We start from the raw sequence: 19,469 nt of genomic DNA, 5'->3' as shown, positions 1-19,469 counted from the left end.
TCTCTCGGCCGCGTGGGAGGCAGCGTGAGCGGCCAAGTCCTCCTGCGGAGATGCCCCAGCTGTCGGGGCGCCTGGGTCTCAGCATGGAGCGGGGGTGTGCTGGGAGGCCCGCCAGGCAGCCTGCGGGGGGCCGGTGGCCCACGTGCCATCCAGGAATGTGCAACTCGTCCCAGGGGTGTGAAGCAGGCAGCTGGTGGCATCGGGTTTGGCGACATACCCAGCAGGCAAAGGGCCATGGCCAGGTGAGCGTGAGGAGGCCTCGGGGCAGGCGGGCAGGCCAGGCGGGCAGGGAGGGGACACAGGAGGGCCCGGCGGCCGCGCCGAGACCTTGGCTGGGGGACACGACTGCAGGCAGGCCCGGCAGGGATGCAGGGATGCTGGCTCGCGGTGCGGGAGTCCCTCCGTGGACGCTGGAGTCGCAGGCCTGTGACAGGGTTGGACTAACAGGCTGGGGGCCAGGGGACCAAGGAGCCCCAGGAGCGGGCTCTCAAGCCACACTAGGTGGAGAGTCCAGAGGGGAAGGCGGGCTGAGCCCAGGCGGGGAGGTCCTCGGACAGAGCTGGGCCCCTCTGGGGAGGGTGAGGCCGCGGACAGCGGCTGACCTCCGAATGCACACCCGGAGCCAGGGTGGGTGAGGCAGCAAGAGCTGAGGGCACGCAGAGCAGGCAGGGGCTGAAGCGAGGCGGGGGCAAGCTGCTCGAGGCAGCCCGACGGGGCCCACTGCCGACTCGAGCGCTCAGAGCCTTTGCCAGGCGTCACTCCAGAGGCGCGGGGTGCAGGTTTCTCTGGGGAGCGCAGAGGATGTGCAGGGCCTTTGCCCGGGGAAGGTGTCCGCTGGTGGGCAAGCAGAGCCAGGCAGTGTGAGCAGCGTGACGGGCCACTCCGGGGCAGGTCGGGCACAGATGCTGGCCCCAGCGGAGGGCAAGATGGTAAGGGTCCGTGAGAGCCCCCGCCACGCTGTGTGGCTCCGGAGCCGGTGGCAGACGAGGTCAGGCCATTTAGCACCACGTGAGGCGGGCACCACGCTAAGGGTCCGCGTCCTAGGGCCATATGTCCCGGGGGGCAGGGAAGTGGCAGGGAGGGCAGTGCAAGTGCCACCCCCGTCCTTCAGTCCCCTCCCAGCAGGCCAACCTGCTCCTGCTCCCTTTGCCCCGGTGATGCCCAGAGCCCCCTCCCCACCCCACGGAAAAAGTGGCCACGAGAGCGAGCACAGCACAGTAGAGCACAAGGTCCCATTTATTGGAATTTTAGACAGCAAGACAAGAGGAAGGCCTCCTCCTCCTCCCCTGAAATAGGCTCATCCTCTCTGCCCTCGGGGCTCAGCACAGGAATGAGGGCAGCACTCCAGGGCAGGGGAGGGGAGGGGGGGACTGGGTACTCTATGCCAGGCTGGGGGGCAGGAACGGGAGGGGACACGTGCACCCTCACCTCTTGGCTCGGCCCCTCTCCCCTGGGACCTGGTGTTGCCCCCAGACCCTAGGGTGGGCTGGCAGACAGGGCTCATGCAACAGTGAGTGGGCATGGGGTGGCATGGAAACCGGGCCCCACTGCCCTTTGGCAGGGCCGGAGGGCGAGAAGGGGCCATGCTGGCCACGGCGGGTCCGAACAGAAGTATCTGCAGTGTACACACAGGAGGGTTGGAGAGGGGCCCTCAGTCCCAGGCTGTGCCCAGGGATGAGAGCGGGGAGGTACGATGGCACTGCCACACCAGGGGCAGGGTCCAGGCCAGCCAGGCCACCCAAGCGGGGCCCCCAGCGTGAGCTACTCCTTGGCGCGGCCGATGATGGTGAGGATGTACAGAAAGATGTTGATGATGTCCGTGTACAGGTTCAGCGCAGCAAACACGTACTCCTCCGGGCTCAGGGACAGCTGCTTGTTGCCCAGCAGCAGCTGGGTGTCCACTGCCAGGAACTGGAGGTGGCGGACAGGCCGATGAGGGGCGAGCCCGCCCGCCCAGCACCCCTGCCCCCGGGCCGCCCGCCGCCTTACTCACGCAGGTGAAGAGCAGGGCGCCCAGCGAGGCATACACGATCTCCAGGATGCGGTTCCGGATAAAGATGCAGAGGATGGCGAAGATGACCAGCACCACCATGCTCACCAGGAGCACACCCATGCACGACGTGAAGTCGTAGCGGGTCTGCGGGCACAGGGGGACAGCAGGCCCTGGGTGCCGGGCCCGGGAGGTGTCGGGGGCCCTCAGCGCCAGCAGCCCTGCCTACGGGGGCCCCTCACCTGCATGGAGAAGATGACCACCGTGAAGCAGACGGTTGTCGTGATGCCCACGGCCATGATGACCGCCTCCGTGTTGTAGAAGCTGGCGATCATACCCACCATGTAGGACAGGCTGACGGTCAGGATGGACTGTGGGGAGATGGGGCCTCGTGGGTGGGGAGCCGCTCCCCACCCCCGTCCTCCCGCGGCTGCAGAGTGTGGGAGCGGGACGCGAGAACGTGGGGGGGCCCAGGGCTGGGGTTACCAGTGCCACGAGGTTCCAGGGGTGCTTTCGCCGGAAGTCTCCACAGCAGCTGAGGACGATGAGGGAGATGAAGAAGACAGCATAGGACACGTAGTACGTCCACACGTTCTCCCGGACGAAGCCCTTTACCTCCCCGACAAAGGTGAACACAGCCACAGTGGACAGCGTCACGGACAGCTGCAGGGTCAGCACGAGGAACACCTGCGGGGGGAGCCGCTCAGAGTCTGCCCGCCCCCCCACCCCTCCATCCCCAGCTGCCGGTGCCCACCTTCCGGATGAAGGCCTGGCGGATGCTCTTGTCATCCCAGTTGATGGCAGGGAAGTCCTGGTTGTCGTAGTAGGACGGGGGACCCTCCTCATGATAGTTTCCATGCTGAGGTGCTGAGGAGCAGGATGGGCTGGGTCAGCGCCCCCTGAGGGCACCTGGAGCCCCCCCGCCCCGGTCCCCCTGCTCTGCCTCGCTACTCACAGCCAGGGTCCTGCGTCGGGAAGGCCTGGGGTTGTCCATAGGGGTTGGGGGGAAAGGGGCTCTGTGGATACGGCCCCTGGGGGTAGCCCCCCTGGGGGTAGGGGCCCTGGGGGTAGGGGTCCTGGGGATAGGGGCCCTGGGGGTAGCCCCCTTGGGGGTAGGAGCCGGGGCCCTGGGGATACCCTGGCTGGCCATACGGAGAAGGCTGGAAAGGGGGTTGCGGGTAAGGGGCCCCAGGGTAGGGGGGCATGGAGGGCTGTGGCCCCCCAGGATATCCGGGGTTGGGGGGAGGGTAGTTGTCCCCAGACACCAGGAAACTCTTCTCATGGGGCATGGCCTCGGGCTGCGCGGTCTCCCCCTAGAGGACAGAGACAGAAGTCGGCCGCAGTGACAAGTCCCCGGAACAGCCGCCGCGCCCCGCCCCACCTGCTGCCGGGACAAAGGGGGGCCCTCAGGACTTCTGCCCCCAGGCCGCTGGCCACCGCGAGCCGCAGCCGGTCGCGGGCCCGGGGCTTCAGGGGGGCCGTTCTGGGGCCACCCGGCGGCGGCCGAGCGCACCCCACGCGATGACCTCGCGGCCTCGGGGTCCAGGGGTTTCGCACAAGCGCCCGGAGCAGGGTTATCGCGCGGCTGGCGGCCCGGGGGGGGGGCGGGCTCGGCCGGTCAGGGCGGGTCGGGGTCGGGCCGGGGCGCGTGGGGCTGTGCCCCGACCCTCCCGCGCCGCCCGCCCGTAAGCAGCTTTAAGGGACCGCGGCCGGCGGCTATTTCCATCCCAGGAAATCCCCAGGCCATCTGTGAGCGCCGCACGCCAGGTGGGGGCAGCGGGCCGGAGCGGCGGCGGGGCGCCTGCCGAGCCGCGGTGCGGGGGTGTGTGGGGGATGGAAGGACCGGAGGGCGTGCGGGGAACAAAGCAGGCGCCGCCGCGACGGGGGCGGGCGGCGGGCGGCGGCCACGGAACCGCACCGAGGGCGGGTGGGCCCCGGGCCCGGTCGGGGGCGCTCAGGGCGCGGGTCCCGCCGCGGCCGCCCCCGCCCCGCCCCGCCCCGCCCCCGCCCCGCCGGCCGCGGAGGCCGGCCCCGAGCTGGCCGTGCGCCCCGGCGGGAGCTCCCGCTGACCCACCCGGACGCCGCTGGGCTGCGCAGGGCCCGCGCGGGGGCGGCGGGTGGGGGCCGGTTGGGTGGTCACGCCGCGGCGCTCGGCCAAGGACTCACCACTCGCGGGGCGTCTCCGGAACGGTGCACACGGTGGCCGGTGCGCAGCCGCGCGGTTGATGGCCGCTGCGCCCGCACCCACACCCGCACCGGGACCCGCACCCGCTCGGTGGCCGGCTCGGCTGGGCCTGCGCCTGCGGCTCCGGAGACGCTGCGGGGCCTTGTGACGGGGCGGGGCCGGGGGCGGGGCGGGGCGGGGCCGGGGCGGGGCCTGCGGCTGGGGAGACGCAGCGGGGCCTTGTGACGGGGCGGGGCCTGAGCAGGGGCGGGGCGGGGGCGGGGCCTGCGGCTGGGGAGACGCAGCGGGGCCTTGTGACGGGGCGGGGCCTGAGCAGGGGCGGGGCGGGGGCGGGGCCTGCGGCTGAGAGACGCGCGGGGCCTTGTGACGGGGCGGGGCCAGCGCAGGGGCGGGGCCTGCGGCGGGGGCGGGGCGGGGGCGGGGTCGGCAGGCGGAGGAGCAGGGCCGCGGGCGGGCCGCATCTACCGAGGAGGCAGGCGAACGCCAAGGCGAAGGCCGGTGTCCTCACGGTTGGGTCCCACCCACTGAGGCCGCCTTGCTGGCTCCTCTCCGAGTCCCGGGCCTGCGCCCTGCGTTCCGCACTGTCCGCCAACGGGCAGGCTGGGGCCGTGGGGGCGGAAGACCCCCGGAGGCAGAGGCCTGGCTCGGCCACCCTGGTTCGGGAGCCGGGAAGTATATTCCTAAACCGGAAACGCTCAGGCTGCCGAGGGCGGAAAACACCACTTTCCCTTTCCCTCGCCCTTCATCCCAGTCTGTGCCTCATCGGGAGGCCTGAGGGTTGAACTGCCTGCCCATCCTCCAGCAACCATTCATCGGCCCTGATTCACTGCATCTGTCGGGATGTCAAGGTGGCGTTCTCGGCCCCATGCACCGCCAGGACTAAGGCCAAGCAGCTTCGTTCCTGGGCCCAGGTGGTCCTCCTGACGACGCGCTGGTCACACAGCCAGGGACCTTCCTCCACTACCCGGTTCCTGCAGCCGCCTGCGTGATCACCAGGGATCACCGCCTGACACCTGCAGCCCGCCAGGGAAGCCCTCATCTCTAACTTTTGCACGTGTCAGTGTTGGAAACACACCCATCACAGCTGGCTCCAAGCTACCACCAGTTTACCTGGTTCACAAAAATGCCCAAAAACTTAACAATCTGGTCATGACATGAGCTGCCCCAGCCCACTGCTGCCTGCAGGGAACCCTAACCAGCAGGGTTTGATATGATAAACTCGCTCTGCGACTAGAGATGTGGAGCAGGCAGGGACGGATTCAGGTTTTGCAGGACCGGAAGCTCATACAATTTAAGGGGCTCACTTCAAGAAAAATAATGAAAAATGACAACCATGAAGTTGAGGCCTTGGATGGGGCCCATATGAGTCAGAGGTCCTTATGTAAGGAGTGCGTGCGGTAACGAGAGTGGGCTGTTACACTGAGCAGGGGGTGTGCAGGGGGCAGCAGGGGGCAGAGCCTGGCAGGGCCCCCACCAGTCTTGGGGGCTCACTGTGAGTGACTCTGGCCTTCCCAGGGCCCAAGCTGTAGCAGCTGTTGCACTTGACAAGGCTCACGCTGCCCTGACTGTTGAGGATGGGCAGTAGGGTGGGGTGAGTGGCAGAGGGAGATTAAGACAAGAGGTTACAACAGTGATCCAGGGAAGAGCTGATGGAGGCTCAGGGGAGGGTGTGGAGCGTGCAGCCCGACTAGCAGGGTGGGCAGGCCCTCTGGCCTGGAGGAGCAGCAGGGTGCGCTGAGGGATAAGGGACACGTGGGAGACGGCAGCAGTGGCAGCAACTGTGAAAGGCTGGGAGCAGATGAGCAAAGGGAGGGGCTGTCGGTGGCAAGAGCCAAGGCAGACCCCAAAGACGCGGCCTGGGTAAGGCCTGGCACTGCCTTGGGCCCTGTCTGTCCCTTCGTGTCCCCTTCTGTGATGAAGATTTGCTGCAGCAACACATGTCAGCAAGTGTCCACGACTGCTGACTTAGCCATGATGACGGCAACGATGGATGGGGTCCAGTGGGAGGCCTGGCAGGTGTGCCTACCAGAAGCCACCAGAAGGAGAGTGGAGGGAGGCTCTGCTGGGAGGGTGCAGGGCAGGTCCAGGGCTGCTCATCTTCAGCACTCATGAAGCAGGGGGCCCAGCTCCCCTGCCAGGTGTGGAAAGTGAGAAGTCGAGTTTGGGAAGATTGCTGGCAGGACGGGACAGCCAGCCTCCCCAGGAGCAGGCCTGGAGGCCCACGCTGCTCCTGCTCTAGGGGTAAGTGACACAGAGTCCTGAGGTCTCTGAGTGCGGGGCAGCGATTCAAGGCCCTTGGTGGACTTAATAGGGAGGGTGATGAGCCATTTCGAGGTTCGCTGGGAGAGGCCAGTGGGAGTAGAGGACAACCAGGGGCCTCTCCCCACACCCTACTGGCCTATGAGCTGGGGCTAGTGGGTTGTGCCAAGGGGTCAGGTCAGCTAGGGGCTCTTGGCAGGTTCATGAGCTGGGTGGGGCTGGAAGCTTCTGCAGGAGGAGCCTGCCAGCAGGAAGGGAAGCTTGCAGCAGGGGGTCCTCTTGCCCCAGATCCACATGCTCCACAATATCCCTTTTGTTTTCCTGTCCCAGGCCTTCTGCCTGCAGAGCGGGCTTAGGAGTCCTGGCTGAAGGTAGGGGCTGGGCCACTCAGGGCCCGAGATGTGTAGGTTCTGGACATGTCCTCTCAACACACACATCGTGATGGGGGGGACAGCAAAGAATGATGATTTGGGGCCTGGAAGGTGTGGAGTGGGACTGGGGCACCCCCCCCCATATAGGCCCCAGGGTGGCCATGGCAGGGCAGCAGTGGAGCTCAGTGGGCTGTCCACTGACATCCCTGCTCATGCTCTACTTTGAGGACAGCCATGGCTGTGGCGAGCCGGAGACCTGGCGGGGGGAGCACACTCACTGTTCAGGAGCTTGCAGGTTGGGGGTGCTGCTGGAAGGGGCAGCCTGGGGGCCCTCTACTGGCTGCCACCCTGGCAACCCGCTCCACCCCTGCCTGCAGGTGCAGGGAAGGTCCTGGCAGGGGAGCACATGCTCTGCGGTGCTGACAGAGCCTCAGGTCCGCCCTGCCATGCACCCCTGCATGCCTGCTGCCCAAGGACTGCCCCCTGACACCACACCCCAGCACCTAGAGCAGCACATTCAGAGCCTGCTGCGTGCCACGGGGCACCCAGAGCAGCCATGCTATGCCCTGGACAGTCCCCAGCAGCCTGGGTCCTGCCCCACTGCCCCAGGCCCTGACGGAGGTGGTGGTGAGAGGCAGGATTGGGGCAGACATGCCCATTAGGGGAGATGCTCTGAGCCGACTTGTACCTTCCCTCACAGAATTCGGAGTCCCACAGACCCAGGCCCTGGCCTGGAGGGGGCTGCAGTGTCCCAGGCCTGAGCCGTGCATGTAGTAGGGCACCTGGCCCCCCAGGACCTGCCGCTGCTACAGGAGCTGTTCCTGGGGGATGAGCCTTCGCAGGTCTCCTGGGCACCTGGGCACGGGCGCATCCTTCCAGCGGCGGCAGGGTGAGTGAGGGGGGCTACACAGCCGGGGCACCCCGCCCTCCCTTCCCCCCCAGGAGCCAGGGAGGCCTTTTGTCCTCTCCCTTCCTCCACGTGGACCAATGGCTTCTGCAGCAGGACCCCAGCCGCGGGGCTGAGAGCCGAGCCTCGTCCCCATCAGGAGGCCCCGGAGTGCAAGGGGCCCGCAGAGACTCGGCAGAGGGGCCACCGGGTCAGGTGGGGGCCTGGGGCGATTGTCGCCTGCAGAGCTGGGTGCTCACTGGAGCCTGGCCACAGTGTGAGGGTGCCCCTCGTGGTGACTTCGGGGCACACCCCCCTGTGTGGCCCACCACTTAGCAGCGCTGCCGGCTGCCCCCCCCCCCCCCCGGGCCCCGGGATCAGAGTTTGGCCTTTTTCTTGGCAGCTCCGGGCCCCACCTGTGAGTCTGCGCCCCGGCTTGGGGGTGGGGGGCGGCTCTCGGGCCAGCGGCCTAGGCCCGACCCCTTCCTGTCTGGGGCTCGGGGCCTCGGTAGAGGCTGCAGGGACTCTCGGCCAGGCTGGCATCTGGTGCACGGCGGGTGGAGGGGGGGCGTCCGCGCCGTCCAGGTGAGTCCACACCAGCCTCAGGACCCCCTGGGGTCCTGGCATCGCTTCTGCCTCGCAGAGCCTGTGGGCGCTGAGGGACGAGGCGGCATGTGGGGGCCCGACGGAGTCCGGGGTGGGGGGCGACAGACCGGGCCCTGGACCTGACAGGCCTGAGCTTGGGTCCCCAGGGCAGAGGGCAGGCCCGCGGCGGCCCCCGTGTCCGAAGCATGGGGTGGTGGCGCCATCTCGTGGCACCAGGAGGGCCTCCCATTGCCACAGACAAGGTGCCTGGCCGGATCAGGGGTGGGGGCCCCAGCCTCTGCTCCAGCCCCGACAGCGCTCGGCTATCCGTGGCAACTCCGCACGCGTGTGTTTCAAGCACTGGGAAGCACTGCCGGGGTCGCAGGGGGCGCCCCGCCTTTCCAGCAGGGGAAGGAGAGGCTGAGGAGGGCCTGGGGCACGGCCTGTGAGGGGCCGTCGGGGCAGGAGGTGGGGGGACGGAGCTGCTCAGGTGAGGAGGGCGGTCAGGTCCCTGCGCACGGCGGTGGGTGCACGGGCGACGAGGAAGGGGCCAAGGGGCCTGGACTCCTGACTGGGGGCGGGCCCCACAGGGCTGCAGACCCCCAGGCTCCCCAGACCACCCCACTGCTGTTTCCTGGAGGTGATCGCTCTAACCTGGGGGGGTACTTTCCCCTCCAGATTTGGACTTAGCCGCGGTCACTTCTGCACTTTGCAGACGGCGGGACCACGGCGCAGCCCACACCACCCTGCTGGGCACCTGCCCCTTGTGACTTCAGGGCTTCAGGAGCAGCTGGGGGGGGGGGCCAGCTTCCTGACCCGCGGGGAGGATGGGGACAGCAGGCCCCCTCGTGTGACTGCCGCAGCTCCATGCCTGGACCACACGCCCACGGAGGCATAATGATAACGAAAAGGTACTTGCCGCTGAACCAGAGAGGAAACAAGGAACTGAACAAGTCCTACCTGTCCAGACTGTGTTGCAGGAAAGACTATGCTGGGGCTCAAAGACTAATGGCTCCCTTTTTAAAATTTTATTTTTTTGAGTACGCTCCACACCCAACATGGGGTTTGAGCCTTTAACTCAGACCCTGAGATCGCTGACCAAGCCAGCCAGGTACCCCAGGACTAATGGCTCTTAGGTTTTTGTTTTTATTTCCCTCATTTTTTCTCTCCGTACCTCCTTGTTCCCTTCTTGCAGATTCTATCTCTGCATAGTAGATGGATCTCCCTGACTGAGTAATAAATACCTTGGACTTCTAGATGTATTTTGTTTTTCATCATTAGACGTAACTGGCAACTGTAATTGGTGTAAATTTGTTGTTCAAGTGAAAGTTTCTCTGTGTTTGAGACATTTCTGCCCAGTTACATAAGCACAGTGAGTTCCTGCAGATCTTAATACATCCCGATTCTGTCCTCACCATTAATAGTCCTGCTGGGTGGAGTGTTCAGGGTCAAAATATGTTTTCCTTCTGATCTTTGAAAGACATTACCCTTTCTCTTTCCTCTTAAAAATTTTTGTTTTCGGAAAGTTAAAAAAAATCAATTTATGGCTTCTCAGCATCCAGTAGTATTGGTAGTGAGCATGTGGATTTTTCTAAGATTTTTTTCCCGGTTGCATGTTGACTTAGGGGTGTGTGTGTGTGTGTGTGTGTGTGTCTGGATACTTGCAGGGTTTTCTTTTGCTGTGAAAGTGGGAGTGTCCCCAGCAGGTGGGTTCGAGGGATATGTCCCTCACCACATTTTAGGGAGGATCCTCTCCAGCCGCAGACCCTGGCTCAGGGCAGGGAAACTGTGCTCCAGGGCACCCTCACTTCCTGCAGGGGCAGACCTTGCAGCCCTGCCCTTGCCACACCCCATGGGGCCCTCACTTTCTCCATCTCCTTCCTTTAGCTCTGCACTGGCGGTACTTCCCTACCTCCACTTCTGACCTCCTTGGCCAGCCTGCCCACTGTGGACTCCTCCCCGAGGTTCCATTCCCAGGGCTTCAGAGCGCCTAGGCCTGCTGCATGGATATATTCTTTTGGATCCCCCTGAAGAGATCAGTTAGAATTTCTTCAGAGGCTCTGTTTGGGTCACCAAACTGGGTCCCGCATGGCTGGCTGTTGGTCTTCCCAGTACTGAGAGGTCCAGGGCGTGTCTTGGTGGTCCCAGGGAAGTCCTGTGGGCAGGACAGGCGCCTAGCTCGGCGTTCGTCTACAGAGGCCTGGCCGTGGTGCCCAGGTCTGGTAAGCGCTTGGGTTTGCCCACCGGCAGACCTCCCTGGAGGGAGCTAGCCTTCCTGGAAGCCCTCCAGTGCCACGTGGGGCCCCATCCGGTGGCGCATGTCTGCTTAACCTCTGCAGCTGGACAGAGCATGGCAGGAACTCTGAACTCCACCCAGAGAAGGCTCTTGATTTCCGGACTTGGCTTTGTTGGGGGTGCCCCAGGGCAGGAGGGTCTCCAGCCAGCCTGGCCCAGGTCGGCTTTGCGGGCGGGGTGCGTGTATCCCTGCTGCAGCAGAGGTCCGACTGGTACGCGGAGACCCCGGAAGAGCCCCTGAGAGGCCCGCGGTGGAGCAGGTCCCGAGCCAGCACATGGCGGGCAGGGCTTCCACCGGAGCCACTGAGGCCTTAACAGCGGGGACAGGCTGCGGACTCTGGCTCTGCAGACCCTGGAGGACCTTGCCCTTCTCCTGTTCCCCTGCAGGCGCGCTCTGTGGGCAACGTGCACTTTGCCAAGCAGGCCTCCGTGTCTCCGCAGGGCCCTCCCTGTCTCCCTAGGACCCCTAGTCTTCCCCCAGCGCTGATGGCCACAGGCGGCTCCTGGCCGGGTGCTGACGGTGACCACAGGCAGGGTGGTGTGGGCCTGCGGGCAGCGCCCTCTGCTGCGGCCCTTGGCCACGGGCTCCTGCACTAACAGCACAGTGGCTGCCCGCCCCGCATCTTTGTCATCTTTTGCGACACCCAGGCGCTGCCCACTCGCCTCATTACCTGCACGCACAGGACCGGGCTTCCCCAGGGGACCCTTCTGGGCGCTAGGGCGGCTCCGCAGCCTCCTAACCACCGCCTAACACCCCCTAACACCCCCCGCCCCCGGCCCCGGCTCCCTGGGCTCCTCTGCGCACAGCCAGGCCGCCCCCTCGGATGCCTGAGATGCCCGAGGGGGCGCCCCAGCCCCTGGCTGCGGGGACAGACGCACGGGTGCGGGCTCTGAGGGCACGGGCTGGGTCGCCGCGGGGGCGGGCACTCGCCGGAGCCGGCCGGCCGCCAGGGGTCAGCAGAGCCCGGGGGAGGGGGCAGGGCCGACCCCGCCCGCCGCGGCCCGGTCCCCGCGCGGCTCTGTCGTTCGAGTCGACGTCTGCGCGACAGCGGGCGGCGGGGTGTGCGGGCGCCCCGGGTGCGGCCGCAGCAGAGTCGGGCGGCCCGAGCCGGCGCGCACCCTGCGCCCCGCAACGCTCTGGCTACCCGCCCGCCCTGCAGGCGCCCCTCGGAGACTGGGCCCCCCCGCGCGACCGGCGAGGGCGGGGCGGGGCTCCGGGTGGCTCCGCCCGCGCGGCGTCCGCGGCTCCCGGGCTCTCCGGGCCCAGCAGTGAGCGCGGCCGAGCCTAGCCGAGCCGGGCCAGCAGGCACGTAGCGCGCGGCGGGGATGCGGGGGCGCGCGGCGCGGGGGCTGCGGGGCCTGGGGCTGCGCGGGGCTGCGTCGCGGCCCATCCTCCCCGCGGAGGACTCGCCTCTGCGCGCCCCGGACTGCGGAACTGCACGGGCGGCGCCCGGAGCGGGGGCAGGAAAGGCTGCTGGGGGCGCGGCTAACCGCGGGCGGGGGTGCCGGGGGGCGGGGCGAGGCGGCCCCCAGCCCGGTGCCCGCCTCCCCTACCGGCCCTTGGCCCCGGGGCGGAGGCAGAGTCCACATCGCGCCCCTGCCCCACCCCGGCGCCGGGACGGAGCCGCATTCAGCCCCGCACGCCAGCGCTCCGGGGCCCCGGGCCGAGGACGGCCGCGCGGGGGTGTGCGGAGCGGGTGCGCGTGGGGCTGCGGCGGCTGCTGGAGGGGAGGCCCGAGCTCCCGCGGCCCACGCCGCTGCGGCTCCGGGTATTTATAGGCCTTCACTGCGGAGAGCAAGGTGGGAGCGCGCGGGGCCGGGGGCGGGGAGGGCGCCGGGAGTACTGGAGGCCCAGGCGGGGTGGGGGGCGGGAGCGCGGTCAAGGCTTCCCGGTGGTCTGGCTTGCCTGCTGACCTGAGGTTTACGGGGGACGCCCAGGTTGGGACGAGCCGGTGGGGGCTGGTGTCTGAGTGATGGGGTGAGCCGGCGGGTGACAGCGTGGAGGGCCCAGTGTCCTGGAGATAGACGAGGGAGCAAGGTCGGTGCTGGGGGGAGGGCTGTCTTTATGCGGTGTCCCAGGGGTGAGCTGGAGGGAGTGAGGCCAGCTGTGGGTGGGAGCGGAGAGCTTTCCTGTCTGCCTTGCAGTGGGGGGGGGGGGGGGTCAGGTGTGGATGAAGTGGGACATAGCACGGGCGTGGGTGTCAGTGTCCAGGTGGTTAGGGTGGAAAGGGTCAATGTGTGGGCTAAGGATGGGGCTGGCTGGCGGCTGTGCAGTGTGCCCCTAAACGCGGAGGTGTGACCCCGCTCCTGCTCCCTCGCCAGGAGGCCATGTCGGCCGAGGACCACGAGGTGCGGGCCGCGGCTGAAGATGCCAACGGAGGCAGCGGCTCGCCCAGCCCTGGGGACACACTGCCCTGGAACCTGGGGAAAACACAGAGGAGCCGGCGCAGTGGCGGCAGCTCCGGGGGCAACGGGAGCGTGTTGGACCCTGCCGAACGGGCAGTCATCCGCATTGCAGGTAACGCGGAAGAGCCTGGCAGTTTGGACATTTGCACCGGCTTGTTGACTGAGCACTTGCGGTCTGCCGCCTGCGGTGTTAGCACTGGGATGGGAGGGGGACCTGCTGGTCCCCAAGGCCTCTTGGGTGGCAGGTGATTGTGCGCGGCACAGCGCCACCTGCTGGGCCCCCTTGTCGCTGCAGGAGGTCTCAGGTTGAGGCCTGAGGTGGAGTCCACTGCAGTGGCGCCCTCGCTGGCACCACTTTCAAGGAGACAGTGCCCAGATGCCATGATACTTTCTTGGGCTTCTGGGGCAGAGCCACCTTCCAGGCCCCTTGCTCTTGGTTGCCGCCACTGGCAGTGCGGGGAGAGCGTGCAGGAGCAGGAGAGGAGGGGCCACCTGGTTGGCTAGAGCTGCAGCCCTCCCCGGAGCCGGGGTCCTCCATGGCCCTCCAGCAGCTGCCATTCTGTGGAGGAGGATGGGAGAGGCTCCAGGAGAGACCCTGAGTGTAGGGCTGGGGCCGGGGAGTGGCCCCTACCCCTGGGAAGTTGGTGACCCAGGGCTGGCCGCCATCAGGCAGGAGGATGTGCTGGGAACGTGAGGAGCCTGCTGAAGGTTTGCAGGCCAGGCCTGCCCAGGCTGCAGGGTGCTGACCCCATTCTTGCAGGAGGGCAGCGCTGGCCCCTGCAGGAGGTGGGAGGGCGCACCGAGGCAGGTGGGCAGAGGGAGGACAGGACTGTGGGCAGGAGCTCTGTGGGTGGAAGCATGGGCAGCAGCTCAAGGAGATGCAGGGGAGCAGGGCAGCCTGCGGCTTGTGTGGGTGGATCACATATGGATTTTAAGGGACGGTTTTTACCACGTGAAAGCCAGTCTTGAGTGTCCTGCAGCGCCGCTGTACCGTCTTCACCGTTACTGGCCCTGCGCGGTGGCCTCCAGCTCTCCAGGCCCGGCGGGACCCTTGTGCGCCTGCCTGGGGGTCTTCGGGCTGACTCCCTGCCGTCGGGCTCGTGGTCACAGGGTGGGCAGCACCCAAGGTTACAGGGACACTGCGAGGGGCGTTTCGGAAGGAGGGAGACAGGGTCTTTGCCCGTTTCATGGGAGAATAACTTATCTTTTTTTATTAAGTTTTATTTATTTATTCATGAGAGACAGAGAGAGAGAGGCAGAGACACAGGCAGAGGGAGAAGCAGGCTCCCTGCGGGGAGCCCAACGTGGGACTCGATTCTGGGTTTCCAGGATCACGCCCTGGGTTGAAGGGGGCACCAAACCGCTGAGCCACCCGGGCTGCCCGAACTTATCTTTTAGTTTTACCAAAGGCTTTTTTTTTCTTTCTCTTGCAGTCCTTTTTTTTTTTCTAATATTTAATTTATTTATTCATGAGAGAGAGAGGCAGAGACACAGGCAGCGGGAGAAGCGGGCTCCACGCAGGGAGGCGAGGCGGGATCCTCCTATACCTAATTCTTGTTGTCTGTCCAGGGCTCTTTTTATATTGAGGGCGGGCGGCGCCCGCGGCCAGGTGAGGTCGCGGGGGGGGGGGGGGGGGGGGGGGGGGGCGCGCGTGGGCCCGCCCCCCTCCCCCCCGCGGCGCCGGCGCTCCCCGGCCCCTGGTCCCCGGCCCGGCCCCGCCCCGCCCGTGGGGCATCCTGGGTGCGGGGGCGGGGCGGGGCCGCCCCTTTAAGCGGCGCGCGGCCGCGGGGACCGGGGGCTGGAGGCCGCCCAGCGCAGGCATGGCGGCCCCGCTGCCGCTCCGCCCGCCGCCCGACGAGCTGGACTTCATCCAGGCCTACGAGGAGGTGCGCGAGAGGTACAAAGGTACGCCCGCCACCTGCCTCGGCGGCCGCAGCCCCACAGCGCCCCTCCGCCTCGACCCCTCAGGCCCAGCCCGCCGCGCCCCCCCCCCCCCCCCCCCCCCGCGCCCGCCGGGCCCCGCGCTTTTGCCCTTAATAGGGCATCCTGCGGTGCGGGTGCTGGGGTGCGGGGGGGCTCCTGAGCCGGGGTCCAGGGGCCCCCAGTGCGTGCCCAGCACCCGGTGGGTCAAGGCCCAGCGCTGGCGCCCCAGCAGGGTGCTGCCCCGTGGGGTGGGGGCCGCGCCGCACCTGGCAGTGGGTCACATACTTGTGGCCTCTCCTCACATCCCCAAACTGGCCGGCACCTAGGCTGCCACCCTTCCTTGGCAGGGACCTCCTCGCACCCCTTCCCTGCCCCGGGAGGCAGGGCAGCCCTCTCTTCCTTTCCAGAGGATGGGCTCCGGACTCTGACGGACCCTTTGCGTGCACCGGCACCCCCGGCCCTCACTGTCCATAGCTGCCCACACCGCTGCCCACCGCTGGGGTCGCCGGGCTCTGAGCGGGCACCAGCGCAGCCCTGGCCCCTGGCCCACGGAGGCTTAGGCCCCGAGAGTGCACTGCCGAGAGGGTCGGGGTGGGGGCCGTGGGCAGAGCCGACCAGAGCGGCCTCCAGCTCCACGTGGCCGGTTTTGCTGGCTCTGCCCCCAAGGGCAGCTCAGGGAGAGAGGTCCCTCTGGGCCTCGCCGTGCTTCCTACCCACTGGCCTCACCCAGGCAGGGGGAGGCCTCCCCGGGCCTCGCACTCCAGCTCTGGTGGGGGATGTGCTGCGGTCAGCCAGTTTCCTGGTCCTACGGAGATGGTCCTGCCGCCACGGGCTCCTGACCGGGGCGCCTCGCGTGGAGAGGACCGGCCTGCGGCTCTTACCTCCCACAGTGGCCCAGCCTTGCAGGGTCCGTCCAGACAGGTCCCTGGCACGGAAGCAGCTGCCCATGGGGGCCGCGGCTCTCCTGGCTCACCCCAGGACGGAGCTGTTTATGAAGTGGCCGCTCTGTTTAAAGTAGGGCCACCTGCACAGAATAATACCGGTTTATTCCAGAATCTTTCTTGGTGTGATCAGATCCCAGGGCTGCGTGTGGGTCCAGAACCGTCTAGGGCATAGGGCTGGGGCATCCTGGCCTGAGTGGCTGTGTTCCCTCTACTCCCTGGGGTGGAGACCTGTCTCCCAGCAGTGAGAGCTCATCGGTCCCTGGGGGTGTCCTGTCTCAGCACCCGCCCCTGCCCCAGCCTCCCTGGACGCCAGGCTTGGTGTTGGACACGCGGGGCTGTCCTGGCCCGTGTCCACCTCCTGGGCGTGGTGGATGCAGGCTGACAAGAGGGCAGTGGGCAACTCCGGCCTGGTTCTTGCTGGTGGGTGCAGGGCACTTTCCCGAAATGGACTTGCTGGTGCTGCGGCTCGGGCTCCCCAGCTGGGTGTGGTGCTGGCAGCTGAGCGTGGCTAAGTAGGGTTTTGCATGCGGGTCTGGGGCTGGGGAGGGCGTCTGGTCGTACCAGGCTCCTCTGCAACTCCTTAGCTCTTTGAGTAAGAGGCTAGGTTGGTGCCTGTGGCCGGGCCAGAGCCACTGCAGGGCCAGGAGTAGCCCACAGAAGGCCGTAGGTGGCTGGGCCACGGGCTGCAGGCCTGACCGCTGTGAACTGCTTGGACCTTCCAGAGGACCAAGGCCCCGGCCGGTCTGTCCCTGGGGGTGGAGGGCCGCCCCCAGTGAGGGAGGCAGGGAGGGAAGGCATGGCACCTGATGTCGGCCAGTGTGCGAGTGGGGAGGAGGCCGGAGTCCCCTCTCTTGGGGCCCAGCACCACACTAGCTGGCTCTGCCCCAGGGACTGCCACTCAGCCCTGCCCAAGCACCCCTGGTCCCTTCCTTGGGGCCACGAAGGGCTCTGCCTTCTGCCTCCTGGTTTCTGACCCAAGCTAGTATCCTCCCCCAGCCCCGCGCCTGCCCTGCTCCTTCCCAGGGGAAGCTCCTTCCCCATCTGCTCCTCCCAAGTCCAACCACTTGGCCCCTCCCCCCATGATCCCCTCCCCCCACACCCCAGGCCCTCCCTGGACACGTCATTCATTCCTAGGCTGTCCCCCTGGAAATCCCCAGTCCTCCCTTCATGGTCACTGCTCCTCCTGGAACATTCTCAATTTCCTGTCTGCCTTCTCTCCAGGGCAGATTCCCCAAGGGGCGGGAGCCATAGGCGGGAGAGCTCTTGGTGCCCCATGGGAGAGGGACCACAAGGGGTGTCCTGACTCGAAGTTCCCTGGAGCCTGGGAGCCTGGCCTAGAGCGACTCAGAGACTGGGTGGGGAGGAGGGAAGGTTTGATGTGAGGGAGAATCCAGGTGGGTCAGGTGAGTGGGGTAAGGGCGTTTATAGAGGAGCAGCCCAAGTCCCCCAGTGGCTGTCAGGGCAGGAATGGGGCTAGCCAGGAGGGCCTGGGCAGCCGGGTGGAGCCCTCAAGGTTGTCCCATCGGCTGGGAGCAGGGTGGCAGCAGAGTCTGTGTGGATCAGCGGGCAGTGCTTGGGTGTTCCTACAAAGCTGCTGTGGTGCCCTGGAGGGGGAGTGGTGTGTGCGAGGGGGTACACAGGCAGGGCCCCCAGGCAGGGGTTTGGGGAGGGAGCCTGCGTGGGTCTGGGGAGAAGGTGGGTCAGAGAGGCACTGGGAGGGGTGTCCACCGGGGCATGTGCCCAGCATGTGTCCTGTGCCGTCTGCGAGGCTCAGCCAGAGGGGCTTCCGCACCTCCCTGGCAGGGCTGCCGTCATGCAGGCCTCTCACTGTCCCACCTTTTCCGGTCCTGGACTCTGAGCTGGGTTATCTATGTCCCTGGCACCAGCCCCAGGCTCTCAGCCAGGATTTGTGTGGGGTGCTTACACGGGTGAGTGGGTGATCAGTGTGGGGTGTCGTCTTTGGTGACCGGGGCTCAGCTGGCGGGAGCTGAGGCTAGCAGTTATCTGGGCTCTTTGGAGAGGACTGGTGGCTGTGTTCACTGTCAAGAGTAAAATGTGCTCAAAGAAAACAAGACGAAACAAAATGACGACCAAGCACTGAGGAGGAACATCAAGAACAACAGTTAAAGGCACACCTCCGGCCTCCAGTCTCACTGGCTGAGAGAGAGAGAGAGAGAGAGAGAGAGATCAATGGTTTTTAGCCTATTAATAGACTTGTGAGATCACCACCGCGTCAATTCCAGGACACTGACTTCCCCTGGCCCCTGGCAAACCCTGATCTACTTTTAGTTTCTATGGATTTGCCTGCACTGGACATTTCCTCTGAGTGGAATCAAACAGTTTTGTGTCTGGCCTCTTTTACTGAGTGTGATGTTTTCAGGGCTCATCTGTGTCGCACGTGGACGGCACTTCATTCCCTCTATGGCCCAGTAATACCCCGGGGTGTGGATGTCCGTGGTTTGTTTCTCTGAGCATCGGTTGATGGACCTCGGGCTGCTTCCACCTTTTGGCCGTTATGAATAATACTGCTTTGGACATCTGTGAGCAAGTTCTTCTGTGTGGACCTATGTCCTCAGCTCTCTTGAGTAGACGCCAGCAAGTGCCATTGCTGGGTCATGTGCTAATTCTATGTTTAACTGTTTGAAGAACTGCCAGATGGTTTTCCACAGCAGCTGCACCATTCTGCATTCCTCACAATGGTATGTGAGGTTTCCAATTTCTCCACATCCTCACCGACACTTAAGGTTATTTGCCTTTTTGACTACAGACCTTCAGTCCTAGTGGGTACGGGGCGTATCTCATTGCGGTTTTGATTTGCCTCTCCTGGTGGTGAATGATGTCTTCTCGTGTGCTTATTGGTCGTTTGTGTATCTTCTTTTGAGAAATGTCTCTCCAGATCCTTTGTCCATTTTTAAGTTGGGTTTTTATCTTTTTATTGTTGAGTTGTAGGTGTTCTTTATGTATCTTATATACATGTCCTTTACCAGATACGCAATGGGCAAAAATGTTCCGACTCTGCGGGTTCTCTTTTTACTGTCCTGATGGTGTCCTTTGAAGCATAAAAATTGTTGATTATGATGAATCCAGTTGATCTTTTTTTCTTTTTCTTTTTTTTTTTGGTCCTTGTGCTTTTAGCCTCATATCTAAGAAATTATTGCTCATTCCGAAGTCATGAAGACTTATGCCTATGTTTTCTTCCTTTTAGTCCTTAATTTAGGTTTTTGATCTATTTTGAGTTAATTTTTTGAGCAGAGCATGAGGGAAGGGGCAACTTCGTTCATCTACACGTGGATATCCAGTTGTCCCAACACCATTTGCTGAAGTGATTATTCTTTGCCCATGGAATGGTCTTGGTCCTCTCCTGCTTTCTAATGGGCACTGAATATCTCATGACATGGAAGTACCACCGTTTATCTCCCTGGTCCCTTTACATGGACATTTGGGCTTATCGTTAAAAATGATGCTGTTAAAAAAAAAAAAATGATGCTGTTTCTAGATTGGCCTCCGGTGTAGGTGCACGGGGCGGAAACAAGACCCACTAGTTCTCCAACTGCCAACTGATGGATGAGAAAATCCCAATTGCTTTAATTCACATTCTTTGATCATTAAATGAAGTGAGCATCAT

The 19,469-nt window shown here is 65.0% G+C and overlaps 1 protein-coding gene and 1 long non-coding RNA gene across 3 annotated transcripts; one reads left to right on the top strand and one right to left on the bottom strand.

Moving 5' to 3' along the window:
• Positions 1-1,217: 1,217 nt before the first annotated feature.
• Positions 1,218-4,313, bottom strand: GRINA (glutamate ionotropic receptor NMDA type subunit associated protein 1). Of its 2 annotated transcripts, XM_038555105.1 has the most exons (8): positions 4,157-4,313; positions 2,946-3,303; positions 2,745-2,857; positions 2,606-2,677; positions 2,477-2,525; positions 2,233-2,361; positions 1,994-2,137; positions 1,218-1,911 (listed from the first exon to the last, which is right to left on the bottom strand). In XM_038555105.1, exons 2-8 carry the CDS (start codon positions 3,277-3,279, stop codon positions 1,652-1,654), a joined length of 1,101 nt encoding a protein of 366 aa, XP_038411033.1. In that variant the 5' UTR covers positions 3,280-3,303; positions 4,157-4,313; the 3' UTR covers positions 1,218-1,651. The 2 variants fall into 2 exon arrangements, with proteins under 2 accessions (XP_038411033.1, XP_038411034.1); XM_038555106.1 differs by lacking the exon at positions 4,157-4,313 and having other exon boundaries at positions 2,477-2,677; positions 2,946-3,279.
• A 278-nt stretch (positions 4,314-4,591) lies between these two features.
• On the top strand, positions 4,592-9,535 carry LOC106559650. Its single transcript, XR_005368917.1, has 2 exons — positions 4,592-7,694; positions 8,992-9,535. It is a non-coding gene; the product is annotated as an uncharacterized LOC106559650 (long non-coding RNA).
• The last annotated feature ends 9,934 nt before the right edge of the window (positions 9,536-19,469 follow it).

The sequence above is a fragment of the Canis lupus genome, chromosome 13 (genome assembly GCF_011100685.1).
Source record: "Canis lupus familiaris isolate Mischka breed German Shepherd chromosome 13, alternate assembly UU_Cfam_GSD_1.0, whole genome shotgun sequence".
Lineage (NCBI taxonomy): Eukaryota > Metazoa > Chordata > Mammalia > Carnivora > Canidae > Canis > Canis lupus.
Note: the sequence above shows the minus strand (reverse complement) of the source record. Positions and strands in the feature narration are given on the sequence as shown.

Excerpts from the sequence above, each read along its gene's own strand:
- GRINA (XM_038555105.1), bottom strand. The coding sequence starts at position 3,279 with ATGCCCCATGAGAAGAGTTTCCTGGTGTCTGGGGACAACTACCCTCCC. Across the intron at positions 2,526-2,605 it reads TGTTCACCTTTGTCGGGGAG|CTGCTGTGGAGACTTCCGGC; the intron begins GTAAAGGGCTTC and ends CATCGTCCTCAG. Across the intron at positions 2,138-2,232 it reads TGGTCATCTTCTCCATGCAG|ACCCGCTACGACTTCACGTC; the intron begins GTGAGGGGCCCC and ends CTGTGCCCGCAG.